This window comes from Antrostomus carolinensis, unplaced genomic scaffold (assembly GCF_000700745.2).
Source record: "Antrostomus carolinensis isolate BGI_N321 unplaced genomic scaffold, ASM70074v2 scaffold6504, whole genome shotgun sequence".
In the NCBI taxonomy this organism is placed as follows: domain Eukaryota; kingdom Metazoa; phylum Chordata; class Aves; order Caprimulgiformes; family Caprimulgidae; genus Antrostomus; species Antrostomus carolinensis.
The window spans coordinates 32,777-49,411 of record NW_010310022.1 but is presented as its reverse complement, the minus strand read 5'-3'; the positions used below and the strand labels follow the sequence as shown (position 1 = coordinate 49,411).

At 40.6% G+C, this 16,635-nt stretch overlaps 1 protein-coding gene across 1 annotated transcript in view; it reads left to right on the top strand.

The window, feature by feature from the left end:
• LOC104523617 (cytosolic phospholipase A2 epsilon-like) overlaps window positions 1–16,635 on the top strand; it is a 34,532-nt gene that overhangs the window by 15,321 nt on the left and 2,576 nt on the right. The window contains exons 4-19 of the mRNA XM_010166264.2: window positions 10–146; window positions 627–758; window positions 1,861–1,901; window positions 3,006–3,048; window positions 3,841–3,898; window positions 4,346–4,512; window positions 4,630–4,716; window positions 5,859–5,896; window positions 7,757–7,904; window positions 8,776–8,912; window positions 9,848–10,070; window positions 11,556–11,670; window positions 12,726–12,863; window positions 14,181–14,288; window positions 15,410–15,601; window positions 16,384–16,550. Coding sequence (XP_010164566.2) covers window positions 10–146; window positions 627–758; window positions 1,861–1,901; window positions 3,006–3,048; window positions 3,841–3,898; window positions 4,346–4,512; window positions 4,630–4,716; window positions 5,859–5,896; window positions 7,757–7,904; window positions 8,776–8,912; window positions 9,848–10,070; window positions 11,556–11,670; window positions 12,726–12,863; window positions 14,181–14,288; window positions 15,410–15,601; window positions 16,384–16,550 — 1,931 coding nt within the window. The remainder of the gene's footprint in view (window positions 1–9; window positions 147–626; window positions 759–1,860; window positions 1,902–3,005; window positions 3,049–3,840; window positions 3,899–4,345; window positions 4,513–4,629; window positions 4,717–5,858; window positions 5,897–7,756; window positions 7,905–8,775; window positions 8,913–9,847; window positions 10,071–11,555; window positions 11,671–12,725; window positions 12,864–14,180; window positions 14,289–15,409; window positions 15,602–16,383; window positions 16,551–16,635) is intronic.

Genomic DNA, 16,635 nt, shown 5'->3' with positions numbered 1-16,635 from the left:
CCTACACAGTAAGCCAGGCTGATTGCTACGTGTCGTTGTGGCTGCCAACTGCGACATGTGAAAAGTCCCGCACTAAAACTGTGAGAAACTCCAGCAATCCAGTGTGGAACGAAACCTTCTACTTCAGGATCCAGAGTCAGGTCAAGGTAGGGAGCCAAGTTGTTTGCTTGAAGCAGCCTGAAGATTTTGTGTATGGTGGGTCTTATCTCCTGAACCGAGCCTAGGAATTATTTAAGAGATGGCACATGAAAAAGGACTGTTCAAATTGTTTATCAGCAGCAAGGACTGTGAACACAGTTTGGTGGTGCTGTTTAGGAGAGCCAGAAACTGAGCTCAATATTGAAGTTTCAGGGAATCTAGAGACTCTCATGAATCAGTGCAAGATGGGTACAGAATTTGGGAGCTAACTAAGCTGTCATGTAGGTATAGCTTATGTATTACTCATATTACAGCAAGTAAACTGAACTAGGGGAGAATGAATATTTGATTTACAGTATGTTTTTCCAAAGGAGAATGATAATTTCTCCACCTTTCTTCTCAAGCATGTCCCCAACATTCTTTCTCCCTAGTGCTAATGATGTCCAGACTGTAGAAACTATAAAACCCCCTTCTCCCTCTTTTTCCAGAACGTGCTGGAGCTGACAGTGTATGATGAGGATTTTGCTACTCCAGATGACCATCTCCTCTGTACGCTCTTTGATACCGCTAAACTTCCAATTGAAAGAACAGTTCTCCTGTACTTTAAGCCCAGCCCGGAGGTGAGAGCAAAAAATAAAACAACTAAGAAGCCAGTGGGAAGTTATACAACATTTTCAAAATCTTGGGGTGAGCTTTCTGACTGTCATGGATGACTTATCCCAATAATGGGTACACGAATTGCCATTCAAAATATAAACACAAAAAATGTGGTAAAAAAATCTGGCTTTAAGAGCTTGATCCCCTCCTCCCAGTATTTTTATAAATTGTTAAAGAGCGTATAACTGAAACAGTGTGGTAGGTAGGGGAGTGATCTGACTGTGAGCTATGTCTGAGCAACATCAAGGCTGCACAGCTGTTGCAGGGTGAATAATCTGCAATTTTTTTTCCATGTAATTCATAGGTACTACCCAAAAGATACACTTTGTATCTACTTTCACCTCAAAGGCAAAATAAGTTGCCCCTGTGTTTATCCCAGCACTGTCCTCTGCAGAGATACCTTACTAGGGTTGAGCCTGCTGGCTCATCTATCTGAATTAGCACGGTTTTGGAGCTGCAAATGACTGATTTACTCTGTTTCTCAGTTTCCCATGTATAAAATAGGAAAAAGAATCTTGATGCCTTTTGAGATCTATGGGTGAGATCAGTGAAATAACTCGCATGCAGCATGGGCAGATTGCTTCTAGTACCCAAACTAGGTCACTCACAACTAGCTCATACATATCAACCACTGCCTTACAGAGGGCTGCATAGCTGTAACTCTGAATCACTCAATAATACCAGTCTTTGTTTATTATCTTAAAGTGATGGGTGGGAAGTATCTTTAACTTCCAAGCTAATAGCAAGGACAGTACCAGAAATAGTTAGGAGAAAAAATTAGAATTCAGAAGACAAAAAATTTGCAAATTGTGTTTGTGGAGTGTTTCATACTGAGAGAAAAGTACAGGTTGTTTTGATGATACTTTGAAGAAGGAAGGAGATGAAGAAGGAATCATTAAGCTATCTGGTTTGAAATGTTGTTTCTGTCCTTCCAGTCTGAAATATTTATCATAGGCTGTGCACTGTAACCAATTACTTCGATACTGCACACCAGGGACGTAGATTTAGACAAGGTATAAAGCATGTATGTAGCTACTTAATTTAATTTCTTGTTCTTGCTTGCAGGCCAAGGAGGAGCTAGAGGTTGAATTCAAATTGGAGGCTGCGTAAGTGATATACACAGTATTTTTTTAAAAAGCAAAAATCACTAAATGCTAAAATAAAGAAATAGTATTAGAAGTTATGCTTTGTGGAATTTGTAAAAAAGTGCCAGACTTCTCCTACATCATTACTGCCATCTCAGACACCCAGCTGATCCTTTCAGTTAGCTTGTTCTGTTGTTTAGTTCCTCTCAAAGATGCAACTTCCCAGCTTTGTCTTTTCTATCCATAATGTTGGATTTGTCTACCTGAGGACACTTCAGAGTATGTATGCATGCACTTGTGTGTGCATGCACGTGTGCATCAATCTTTCCACGCTTGTTTCAGTTTATGCATTGGACAGACTCCTCATGTTGAACCATCCTGGTTAGGTTTCCAGTGTATCTCTGACTCCTTTGATTTTCCCTTGCAGCACTGTTTTGGTTCTAACAATTCTGTTTTCTTTCTGCCCAACACAATGACAATGCGTTGGAGCTCTAGTGTAGGGCTTTTCCTCCAACATGCTCAGCCTGCTGTCCATATGAATCAGTATTTTTGTCTTTGTGTGACCACAAGGTAATTAAGAGACAGTAGAAATTAAGTGACCAGACTAAAGTTATCCCCCAGACTAGTGGGGAGCCAAGACCAGAATTCAAGTCACTCCACACCATCTCCTGACTTCACCTGAATTATCTGGAAAGTTTTTTTTCCCATGTAATTGGTGCCCACTGCCCTGTGCCTCTTTGATTGTATTTGCATACCAGCAAATACATAGAACTGGGCTTCCCAATGGGGATATGCTGGTGTATTAGCAAGTTACCACTGAAATACATGTACTTTACATGTTATAGTGAGGAGAAGAATTTGACTGCCTAAACATTTTAGATGATCATGTGATTACACTGCAAAAAAAAGTAGCCATGATACACATTGCTCACCTTTGGTACAGAGGCAAGTCCCCTCAGAGCAGCGCTCGGTCCAAGCAAGCATGGAAAGGAGCTTGTTAGATAACTGCTGGGGTCCCTTTGGCTGTTGTTCTTCTACATGGGGAGAAAGGGCAGCATCCTGGGAAAGGATGAGTGGGCATTTGTTTGATGTAAAAAAATCCATGTTTTTCATTTTGTTTTCCAGCTCTGGTCCTCATGAATCCATTGCTACCAATGGAGTCCTGGTGGTATGCGTCTTTTTCCCAAGAAATTTTCTATAAATGTTTTCTTAATATAAAGAGGAAGAGAGGGTGGGTGTTAGAGAAGCCAGTAGGCCAATTCTTTCTCTTTCTTCCCTCTTTCCTATTTAGATACTTTGAGAATGGAATATTTCATTGCCCTATTCATTGGTGATTACCCCATTAATTCCCATTTGTCCTGTATTTCAACATACCACACAGAGAGAGCTTTCCTCTAGTACAAGTACTCTGTCAAAAAATTTACTGCTGTCTAAAAAAGCATAGTGGTAAAAAGACCGTGAAGCCACTTGCTGATAACCTGCCCAGACCTTTCCTCTCCTGAGAGATGAGCGATGCCTAGTGGGTAAGCTCAGCACTGAGTATTGACTTATCGTAATTACATTATGTGAAAGAAGAGTGAGTGCCATTAAAAAAAAAACAACCCAAAATGTTAATAGCAATGCTTCTTCAGAAAACCATTTCTACTACTGACTCTTGATCTCTCAGCAATGTATCTTTAATTTTTGTTTTTCCCAGTTCAACCCTTTGTAGCTATGTGACTATCCTGAAAATGCTCCCGATTTTCTTCCTTTGTATCTCCCTCTTACTGTGTGCAATCATATGTCATTGTCACTAGAGGATGCTCTACAACTCCCTCCAAAGCTTTTCCTTTTTCTTGGTCAATGGCTACTGGGCAAAGCCCCAGAAATGCCAGGGAATTAGGCACTATAGGTTACAAGACATGTCCAAAAGCTGAGTGATTCACAGTTTCCTGTAGTGAGGTTGCTCTGTCTTTTACAGTGTCGTGAACTTTGCTGCTTGGAAGTTGAAGTTGCAGAGAGGATGCAGCAAAAATCAAGTAAGATTATTGCTTTGTTATCTATTTACCAATAATTGCATGATGAAATAACGCCCCTTTCATTTAATGTGTTGGTGGAATAAATAATACTTACAGTATTCAGTGCAGTTAACACCAGGTAAACACATTAGGATGTTGTAGACTTTAATGACTGCATCTTCTACTCCCTTAGGTATATGTAAATAAAGTCTATTAGACCTGCACTAGAGTTGAAATCCCAATTCTGTACAGCCACAAGAATATACAGTCTCCCTTTCTATGAAAATAACATCCATTTTGCTCCTTTCCCTTTGCTGCCAGGGCCCCCTTCAGAGTGCTTTCCACTAGACAAAGCTGTGGTCCATACTCTACAGCTCTGCTGCCTGCACCTCACTTTTAATCAAGCCAGCACGATTTTCTGCTTAAATCCCAGTAATATTTCTCATGACCTCTGTTTTGCTTTTTTAGAGAAAGAGCTCTCCCTCACTGTGAAGGGCTCCTTTGAGGGGACACGGGATATCACGCTGGGCCCCGACGGAGTGGCCAGCCCATTGGGTCCCACCAAGTTCCACTATATCAAGTACACAGAGCCAACACTGGATGTCATGTTGCCAAAGAAGAGGCGCTACCACCCTGTATGTTGGAAGTGGCCTTAATGATTAAATGACCATAGGTGCCTCTCTGGAAAGTGGGAGGAGGGGGAGAAAGTAAACACGTTACTGTTTTTGTCCTAAAACATGTTGTTTTCCCAGTGGACCTGTAAGTACAGTACAGAGACGGGTTCCCCAGCGGTGATGCTGAATTCTCTGCCCATGGGAAGGAAAACGACCATTGCAGAGGTGAGCATCACTTCCAGCTGTTAGGAATAAAAGGTCAATCAGGTAGAAACCATTCCCCATAATATTGTCTCAGATGGCTGCTAAGAGGGTCAGAAATGTTGGTTGTTTCTCAGACCTTGAACAAAGAGAAGCTTTGTTTCTCCAGATGTTTTCTCCACAGAAGCAGGTTATCCCTCTACTAGTCTCCATTATGTGCCAGTAGTGGATACACAGACAAGAAGAATGTTGTAAAATACGATGATTCCTTCAGTACATCTCTCCCTGTTTACCCAAAGACTCACTGACCCTTCCTTTGCTTAGGGTTCAAACTGAAAATTACTCCTTGGACATGAGCTAGGAAAAAGTCAATAAACCTGTCCTTAGTAAACCATGCATTTGAAAGGACAATATGTTAAAATATATTGAAAATATTAGACATAACATACGGATTTTAAAGAAAATCATGAGAATATTACTTGAAATACATGTATGTGCTGTATAATTTTGAATGAAATTAACAGAAGAAAAGGATCTTTACTATAAAAAAAATGTGTTCCTGTTAAGAAACATCTACAAATGTCCAGATTATAAGGGACAATCTTTTCCAAATATTAATTGTTATGTTATGAAGAAGTAGGAGAACATCAGATTTCATGGCCATTAAAATATCCTCTGAGAACAGAGCAGTTTTTGTCAATTAAAATGAAGGTTGCAATAATGATTTTAAGACAGGATGAAGTTTTGGCAGAAGCAAATGCGGGCTTGCAGTCTCTTCACTGTGAGACTGCTTGGATGTCAAAGATCTGCTGTGTATTAGAGTACAAAGAATGGGGAAAGTACAAAAAAATGGTATTTCAGGATGCTGCAGATATCTTGTGAATAACACAGGAAATGGGACCTACTGCACGAGTCTTGGGAACCTCCTATACCAAGATTGTTAATGGTTTCTGCAACCTCGAAGCATCTGGGATCTGTGGGCAGGGATGTTCCACTAAGGATAAGTGAATGCTTTTGGAAATACATGCTGAGATCTCAGCCATTTAACTTTGCAATTGCCAGTTCTTGCTGAGGTCTAAATCAAACTCTAACCCCAAGACAGAGAGGGAAAAACAAAATTTTAGAATGAAAATTTAAAAATTACAGTACTCATTCTTGTTTTCCAGGAGAAAAGGTTTGACTTGAACGTGACAGCACAAAGCTGGTAAGAAATCTTACTCTGTTCCGAAAGACCTGGGTTATTGATTTTGATATTGGTTTAGCCACATGGAAATGACACAAGCAGGCATTCTCAGTCTGAAAACTAGAACATGCTTTTAAGAAAATATAAAAGATGTGCACAGTATATTCTACATAATGAGCTTAGGAATAGTTGGCTTTAATCAATAAATATTGATAAACATGTATTTGTTTTAACATTATCCCTTCCATACTCGGCAAGGAATATTATTTTTTGATCAAAATCAGCCTCTGAAATTCACAGAAAGAACAAAACTGACTAAAATGGACAGAGTAAACTTTAAACTTGATCTGAAATTATAAAATTGTTCTTTTCTTAACTGTCACTATTCAGTATTGATAAACCTTGTATTGTTAAGTACAGTTATACTGTATATTGAGTAGAAACTCAGGCAGACAATGTAGCTAGTGATTTGACATCTATAGACATGCTCATTAATACTCATCAGTAAACATGAAGACGTTTTGTGTTATGTATATGTAACTATATGTAACACAGAACTGGGCACATTGAATTTTTTTTTTATTTTTTTTTAAGTGAGCCTGAAAGGGAAAAAATAACAATTTTAAATGCAAACAGAATTTTCCATCATTCATTTCAGAAAGGCAAGTGATGAATGACAACAAGAAAACCAGCATTATTCTAGAACAGAAAAAATGTTCCCCATTTACTTATTTCACATTCTGAGATTTTTTAACAGCAGGTTGTTTGTATCTTGTTTTACAGTGGAAACTGGCTTTTGCAGCTCCACCCAACTCAGTTCCCCTTGCGTGCCTTCATTTACAAACACAATAGTAATAACTTGGCTGATTTTATGCAAACCTAATGGTGGAGAAATCTCAAAATATATTTCATTACTAGTTTAATTGAAATTATGGACTCAGTAGAAGAGAGAAGTTCCGTCACAGAAAGAAAAAGTGAAACTCTGCCATTTTGCATACCTGGCCAGGGCATCCATAGGTAGCTCTGGTCTGAAGACACCATGCCAGATCTCTTGCCCATTGATGCCTTGGAAGTGCCAAGGAAGAAAGAGACAGGAGGGAGGTTAGGGAGTGGAAGAGCACACATGCCCAGTGAAAAAAGCTGTAACAGTGGATTTTTAAGGAATGAGTTATTGAATTTAAAAAATTATGCAAATACAATCTTCCTCTGAGGAATATTATACTTTACAATTTTTTGAAATACAGCTGCCAGCATCGATCCATGAGACAGCTTGTGCAAGTGCAGACAGATCAGAGCAGTGGAAGTGAAATCCTGCCCCACTAAATTCAGTGACCTATCTCCATCGATCCAGGGGCTGGATGTCACCGGGGTCATCCCTCTAGCAAGCAGGGTTGTACGGTGGATGGGTTTCCTCCCCCAGCGATGCTCACCACTAGAGGGGGATGCGTTCCCGCTCCAGTTGTTCAAAATGGGAAGTTCCCTTCATGTTGGAAACGCCAACATTTCAAAATTTGGTTTTATTTTAGATTTAGGATGAGAAAATTTATGATGAAAAGGGGAACCAATACCCTCACTTTTGAACATTTGCACAGATTTTCTAAACTTGTAATTATTTTAATTTTTAAATATTAATTTAAATATTTTGTTTCATTTATAAATCCTGTACATTGCTCCTTGATCAATTAGTAATAATGGGATATAATGCCACTGATTAAGCTTGCTAACGGAAAAAAATTTTCTTACTTTTAAAAATAGTTAGAATATCCTCTCCTGCTCCTGTCATGTTACACCGATGACCTTGAAGGGAAGGGTGCTAGAAGTAATTATCTCTGATCAAAGTCCTAAGATTGATATGGGTGTGCTAATATGTTTCTATCCTAGTAATTGTTCCTGCCACCAAGACTTGGACATGCGCTTTGGGTTTGACTTATGTTCAGAGGAGATGGCTTTCCTGGGGAAAAGGAAGAGATATGTAGCAAGTGCCCTGAAAAATGTTTTTCACTTACAACAGGATCTGCAGGATTGTGAAGTACGTGTGTCTGTGGGGGTGGATCTTGAATTTCTAGTGCCTTTGTGTATTCTTCCAGATGACTGGTCAGCAAAATGGGCCAGCTGTATCTGTTGTGTGGGTACCAGCTAGTGCATGTGCTTCTGCTGCCAAGTTTTGCTATTGCAAGAAACACTAATTGCAGTAGTTGCATCCTTCATGAATTTCAATTGAGAATTTGTCAGATCTGAGGTGAGTTCATCCCTGCCATCCTATGCTACAACTGGCTTGGTTCAGAAATACTGTATGTATATTAGATACATTACATAACAAATATTTCTTCTTTTGTTCAGTTTTCATCACTTTGTGAGAATTTAGGATAAAAATCTCTGAGTGCTTCTTATAATATCTTCTCTTTCTTGCAGTTTTGAAATTCCTCGAAATTAATCTAATTTGTTTTAAAGTAACTTCATGAAACTGAAGAATAACAACATTGATAAGAGTACCTTAACTGCACTGGCTGTGAACTGGGCGTATTTCTTCATGGGGTTGGCATGTGATTTGCAAACAGTAGTAGCAGAGGTGTGAAATAAGAAAAAAGTTGCAAAGGAGTGGGAAATGTAGAGAAAATACATTTTTGCCTCTACAGAAGGGCTTCTTCTTGTTCATCTGTGCCCTCATTCGCCTTAAAAATGGGCAAGATCCCAGGTTTGAGTTCATCTCTGAAACCATGTTTATCCAAAGGGAAGCAGCAGTAGCAGTCATTGCTTGGTTTCAGAGCCTTTCCTTCTGAAACAGGACCCAGGCTCTGAGATCGGGACCTGGGCTGGGTGTGGTGACCAGACCCCATGGCACTCCAGGGCACCATGTTGACTGCTGTCAGTGTGAATGTCCCATCCTCTCTGCACAACAGGTCCCCGTTGTGGCCATCATCACAACAGGTGGAGGACTGAAGTCAATGACAGGACTATATGGAAGTCTCCTGGGACTCAAGAAATTAAATCTCCTGGATTGTGTAACATACATCAGCGGGCTGTCTGGCACCACGTGGTAAGCCAGCTTGTGCAGAAGGCTTGGCCAGGCCTTTTGAGGGTGATGCTGCTTGCAGAGATTTTCTTCAAACATTGTAGAAACAAACTGCTTCTCAGTTACAGACCTTTAAATATTAGCTTGATCTGATGCACCTATTTTTGATTAGTAGTTCTTTACTGTGCTTTTCAACTCCATGTTTACAGCAGTTAAATATGTATACGACTATTACACTTGTCAAAATGGTTTCTAAGTAGTTACTGTAGATGTAAGACTGTCCATGGCACCACACCTCTTCCTCTCTCCGCTGACATCCTAGTTGTTGTTGTTCACAGTAATTTCTGAGACTGGCTCTGCATTTGAACTAGCCACACAGAGAAAACTGTAGGATGGTGCACACTCTCCCCTGCAACCCATCAGTTTGGGAAAGACTGAGTTCCCTTGGGCAGTGTTATTCCTTGTTCACAGGACCTACAACTGCCCAACATCTGATGGTCCCACGTAGGGAAGGTTAGTGAAATAGGGGATGGTATTAAAATAAAGCGTAGTGATACCAAAAGATTAACACTAAGTGACACAAAATCAAGAGATAGCAGCTGGTGTGACCTGAATTATGGTTCTAAAAACAAGCAAAGAAAATTTATTTTAATTTTTGCCTAAATTCTGCTTCAGAAGAAATTCTATATTCACACTTGGCAATATTATCCCTTAAGGTGCTGCCAGTTCTATTAAAAAAAAAAAAGTCAGGAACATTAAAAAAAAAGACCCTTGTCTTTCAGAGCCATCTTTAAAACAGTCATAGAAAATCTTAATCACATCCATTCTGTTGGATGGAGCAGTAAAACCTGAGCATATATGAGTAGAAGTGAATCCCTAAATGTAAACTCCAATGCCAGAATATTTAAAGTCTCTTTTTGCTGTTTTTCATTTTTGCTGTCTATATTACCTTTCTCCAGGACCATGGCCAACTTATACAGAGACGCCTACTGGTCGCAGAAGGACCTAGACTCGCATATTGGTGAAGCCCAGAAACATGCAACCAAATGCAAAATGGGCTGTTTCTCTATGGATCGCATGAAGTACTACAACAAGCAGCTTTGTCAGCGGAGAGAAGAGGGATACAGGACATCATTTATAGATCTATGGGGGCTTATGATTGAGTACTTACTAAATGATGGGGTATGACATACCTTCCATTTCTTACAGAACCATATATTTTTCTTTTAGTGATTGAAGAGGAAACTAGCCCATCAATTCAGAGAACCTACCTCAAAACAGAGTAGAGTTCCCCATGTCAGAAAACTGTCAGGCTTTTTTCAGTTTCTTCAATAGTCTGCCTAGGGAGAAATGCATCCTAAACGTTAATAAATTAGGTTGTGGATACAGCCATTTCAAGTCCAGATTAGAAGCAATCTCAGGTAGTCTGCCTGAGGTGGAGATTACGCATGCAAAAAGAGTTCCAGAAGCAAAGCAGACTAACCTCAACAGAGTGAAAATGATCCAAAGCAAGCACGAAACAGCTAGAGTGCTTGGTGACTGACATCCACTGTCAGGTAACTTGATCTGCAGGTACAAAGGAGGCAAATGCATATTTTACTTGTACTGGCAAGGACTGCTCAGACAATAGAAGGTTTAAGTGATATTAATTTTTACAAGCAGTGACAATTTAACTTTTCTATTATTTCAAGTGATTTCTACCCCTACAGCACAGCAGTCCACACCCTCTTCTCTCCAGCTGGACCAGAGTTCAAGGATGAGTGCTTTGGCACTTAGGTAGTGGGAAGGGATGAGTAGTTGAGAATTGAACAGAAGTGTCCTCCAGCGGGGACAGAAATGCTGCAGTCATTCAGCCGCTCATTGTCTTTCTAATTATTTCTTTATTTTTATATAAGTATATATACTATTAGTATATAGTATTTATAGAAAATAAATATGTACAGAGAGGAATACTACACATAAAACAAAGATATAAGCTAAATAGCTGCCACTTTTAAAATCTCAGTTAGACAAAGTCCCTCTCACAATTTAGCCAAGCATCTTTCACTTTGAGCAATGCAAACTATTGCTATGTAATCATTAACCTCTCCCTAATCTGCCAGAACTAGCTGCTCTTGTCAGCACTTCATGAAATTTTATGCGTTTCTTACAAACCTCTTCAATAAGAATATGCTCTTCTAGAAAAGTAGTTAGGAGGGATGCAAATTATTTGCTGCCAAATTTCAGTCCCCATGCAAGGCTGAACTGTGATAGCTGGTGTGCACTAAGAAAGGAAACTCAACACCAACTTGCTCAAGGGTTTCCTTCAGCCCCAGGAGAGCAAGCACTGCTCACTATGCTCCTCATCCTGAGGAGCAGCTTGTCCCTTCTTCAACTTGCCAGGGCAGTGCTTTCTAGTATGTACAGACATTAATGCAGAAGTAGTTTTCCCTCTCCTCAACTCTTTGTAAACGCATGTCCAAAGTCAGGCCAACCTTAGGACCCTGGTCTGTCATCAATGGGTGTGTTCCCAGGATGGTCTGTGCAATGGAACTGACATGGCATGTCCTACATGCTGGGGGAAGAGTTACCCAGCTCCACTAGCACTGGGGCTGTCAAGTCCACCCTGTGTTGTTTCCATCTCTTCTCACATAACTGTTTTTTTGTTTTTTTTTTTTTCAAAAACAGAAAGACCCCCACAAGCTTTCAGACCAGCAAGAAGCACTGTGCGATGGCCAGAACCCACTGCCCATCTATGTGTCAGTCTGTGTCCGGGACAACTACAGCACCAATGATTTCAAAGGTAAGGATGATGTTTCAGATCCTGTGGGACTAAAACTGGCAACTGCATTCCTGTAATTTGCTCTTCTCTGCTTGGTACCACTTGGATAAAACAACCTCGGTGTGTTAGTTGCTTTTTGGAGAAATAACCATCACCTCCAAGGCTTAAAATTTTAATACAAGAGCTTTTTGAGGTCAGCATTTCACCGTCTAGACATACGCAATCAAAATCCTGCCAGAAAGGCCATTTTTAAATTATTATCTGATCTGCCTAGAATAAGAGACATTGGATTTGTCTGAGATTTATTTTTTTTTTTTTGTCCACGCCTAGTTATAGTTTCAATATGAAGAAAGAACACACAGATGTGAGAAATCTTGGGAAAGCATTCAACCTACTCCCAACTGAGTCTTTTGCTTTGCTTATTGTTTTGGTTATCCTTTTCCATGGGGAGAAGTAGCTGGAGGAGGAGAAGAAATTTAGATCAAATTTTTATGGTTGAGGTGAAAAAATGAACCACTTCTCAATGAAAGAGAGATTATGGTGTATGACCTTTCTGTCCCAGTATTTGCTCACACTGCAGTTGTATCAGACAACTGCGCTTCACTTGGAGAGGACATCTGAGAAAGTCAAGGACTTGTTCTGTTTTCCTTAGTAACATACAGAAAGAGTACAATTGGCTTCTTGCAAAAAACCCAGTTTCTGAAGAGCTGAGTACCTATCTTTGTACAGAACCAAATTATTCAAGGGAAGTGAAATTAACTGTATTGTTAACAGTGGATGTACTTTCACCTATATGTGGCATATGCAAGGGCAGAACAAAACCTCATGCACTCTGGGGAACCCTGGACCAGTGTGTGTAAGAGCTGGAGCCTTGCCATGCTCCCGGCGTGTGCCTTGTGCCACAGACAGCACCACCATCAGCAGCGTACCTGCTCCTGCCTCCCCTTTGCCAGCCTGGCCTTGCAGGCCATCATTTATAAGTAAGGTCAGGGTGGTTTATACCCTTACCACCTCTCTCTCTACACCCATCTATACAATGGGAGCCCTCCAAGTGTCCCCTTGTTTCTGTATTGCAGAGTGGGTGGAGTTCACCCCCTACGAGGTGGGGCTGCTGAAGTACGGTGCGTTCATTCCAACAGAGCATTTTGGAAGCGAGTTCTTCATGGGACGCTTGTTAAAAAGGGTCCCCGAATCCCGGATCTGCTATCTTCAAGGTGATGTATTATGTTGTCCTGTCACAGAGGTATTTCGGAGCAGTGCAATGCTGTTGGTCGGAAGGTGGATATTTCTGGTCTAACATATGGAATGTTGCTATGATACCACCTGCCAGGAAATGGGGGTGTGTGGAAGTTTGTAGTAGCAGTAAAGAATCCCACACCTTTTTCCAGTTTCTTCTTACTGTCTCTGGATGCACAAACTTTTTAAGTGTTGTATGTGTGGGACAGATAAAGTTCCTTAATGCTTTTATTGCAAGAAATGTTTCCTACTTTGGTTATCCTTCAAATTCCTCTCTGAGTGCACTCCAATTTATGTAAATTTTGACACTGCAGGAAACCTACAGCTGTGCTTCCACTGCGAGATTTAACTTCAACCCCATGCAGAGAATCTCATCTACTAAAGACACAGGCTGCCCAGGGCAAAAAATATGACTAGAAACAAAGTGTGTCTGAACCTCTATGGTCAGTCCCTGACTTGTACTGATGGGTTGTGTGTAAAAACAGTAATATCCCTTCACCGAGGAACCAGCATCACTGTCAGGTGATCACATAGCTGTGTCAGTTCAGTTTCAGTCACATCTGCTTACACTTGTGCTGCTTAGAAGCTCCTTGGTTTCAGTAAATGTGCTGTGATATTAAATAGTCTGCAATTCCAATGAATATCTTTAAAATACTGCCTCTTGGGCTGGTTCTTTTCACCTGGCCCACTACTGGGCAAATTCATTTTCTACATACTGTGTATGCTGTGTTGGTTTCTGTGTCTCACTGAAAATTAGGAAGTCCATTTGTGGTAGACTGATGAGAATACATATTTAAATTTACAACGTCCGATGAAATGGTAGCATTGTGTTTTGTCAACAAAGCCACTAGTGCCCCTGTGGGCAGGCTGAGAGGGGCAATCCTGGATAGAGAAAAGAGTGCACAGTGGAACAAGACCCCACTGCATCTGTCAGCCTTTACACGCTGTGGTGTGAAAGCATCATCCATCATCTTCTCTTACAAACTGAATGGCTGAGACAGCCAATTCACCCCTCTGGATTGCCTGAGCTCTTATTTTGCTTCCCAAGTGAGTATTTTTTCTTCTTTACTTCTCTTCCATTCTCCTCTCTCTTTACCATGCGGCAAAGTTGTGCAGTAGGCTAGACAGCAAGGCCTGATCCAATGCCATAGGAAGTTAAGAGGACTTTAACAGCCCATAAGTTTAGAAATATTTGAATTAAGCCCATTCAAAAATTATTCCAAGAGACTGAAAGAGACGGGAAAGGGTAGTTTCCTGTCAAAATGTGTCCTTGTGTTCACTAATTCTCTTTACAGGTATGTGGAGCAGTATATTCTCTGTGAACTTATTACAAATATGGGGACTGTCCCACAGTTCAGAGGATTTCTGGAAGAGATGGACGCAAGACAGAATAGAAGAAGTTGGTGAGGAATTATTAAGCCTTTCATTTATGATCACTTAGTCTTCTGGATGTCTTTGGGCATCATCCTGTCAACTATGTTGAAGCCATCGTTGTAGGATCCTCCTAAGAGATAATGACTTCCCCTCCCACCATAAAGACTAAGAGGAAGAGAGTAACCAGGGAAATGCTGCTGTAATTACTAGACTTACTCAAACCCTACTGATTGAAAGACTCTGTCCTTAAGAGGGAGCTTTAGAGGGGTCACATATTTCTCAGCAAGTGTGAAAAATTCTCTCATTGCCCGTTCTTACTCAGCCATACAGAACCAAGAACCAGTGGCAGTGAATAAAGTTATTTTTACTGCCTGTGCAGAGCATAAAGATGAATATCAATAGGCTAATCAATATTTCCTGGGTTTTTATGTTATTACTCAGTACAGTAATTACTGCATTAGATTCATCCTGGCGCAAAGATAAACGAGGCCCAGAGGGTATTTTCTGAAGCAATACAGAAACCACAGTTTTATTGCTAAATTGTTTAATACGATAGTAACTATAATTACAGACATCCTGAAAATAAAGAAATACGTCTGTGCAATCACGGAAACCACTAAGTCTCTCTGGCTGCACCATCAGCCACTTGGTCCAGCAGGTTGTGATTTCAGGAAACCACACCTTGTGCCATTTCTACTTTTCACCCACATAGGTTGCCATGTCGTCACCCTGAAAACTACCCGTAGTTTCTAAATATGAATGTATGTCCTAGGTTTTCCTGGGATGTTGTCATTCTACTGATTAAGCATATGTTCATGTAGCCATGGGTGACCATCAGGTAGAAACTGTCAGTGTTGCAACAGACCCCACGATGCCCTGTTGTTGCCCATCTGAGTGAGTGGGAGCATATGCTTCAACCACATTTTCTCCCTTTTCCAAGACTAAAGACTGCTTTTGATGAACAGTCTTCAGGCCAAAGCTGAAGACCATCAACAGAGCTTTGTCCAGCAGCTACTCCTCTCCTTCAGAATAGTTGCTGTGCATTTAGTGAATTGTGCCAGAACAACCCTTGAGATTCCGTAAACACCAGGACAATCAGAAATGAATATCAATTAACAAATAGTTCACCATTTTTTCTCTTCTCCTCTAGATGAAGACCCGGTTTTGCCTACAAGACCCCACGAGCTGAGGACTCGCATGTACACCCCTCCTGGCCCCCTGTCCAGTGCTCTTCGGGGAGCATTGACTGATCGCTTCTCCGTTGCCCAACACCACAATTTCCTGAAGGGCTACCAGCTGCATAACAACTACCTGGACAATGAGCACTTCTGTCGTTGGAAAGGTAATGAGGACTATTATTTAACAGGCATAATTTTCAGGTGGTTTTGGGGTGGAAAATTTAGGAAGGAACCCTGTCAGTCTTGGCAGGGGGAAAAAAAAAGTCTCCTGAGAGAGTATTTCTTTTCTGAACGGAGAAAAGAGACTAAGACTTCAGTGTTGCCAGGTACTTACAACTGTTTTTAATTTTAAGCATATGTTTATGTGCTTTAACCGAGATCTCTGTGATCCAGACTGAGAGGATAGGCTTGCAGGTTACAGAACTGAATTTAAAGTAGTGAAGAGCAGAGTGAACATGGGAGAAAGCTGACTTTGGTGGGACTGTGCCTCTAACTTCAGATGCAACTGGAATATCTCAGAATATATGGCCTACAAGAGAAAGCTGGAAAGGAATGAGGCTTTGTAGTCCAAAGAAGACTGGGCTGAGGGAAGGCATAAATCTGAATGTAAAAAGGGATGGGAATATTTAATTCTCCAAATCAATGACAGATAAAAGATGAAACATTGATTGAAATGAAGTAAAGGAGGTTAAGTATTAGAAATAGCTTATTGGTACTAATGATAATGACAAGCTACTGGAATGGATTGCTTGAAATCTCAACACAGATTTTTCAGAACAGGAACTTAGGTGGCATTTTTCAGGCCCTCCCATGCCTATTTGACAATCTGCAGGTGTGGCAATTAAATTAAACCAGGCTTCTGGGACGATCAGTTCCACCTTGCATTTTTTTTTACATCAAAATACCTACAAATCATTTCTTATTCTGATAAATATTTCCCTTTTAGACACTGTGTTAGATGCACGTCCCAACCAGCTGATGGAAAATCCCGATCAGCTGGGCATGATAGACGCTGGATTTTTCATCAATACCAGCAGTGCACCACTTTTAAGGCCACAGAGGGAAGTGGATGTCATCATATATTTAAGTTATACTACTGGATCACATACGTCGGTGAGGAGATCTTGTTACCATGTTTTGTCTGTCCTCTTGATTGTAAATGTCTAGCTTGTAGCACCTAGAGCTGCTAATTATTTCA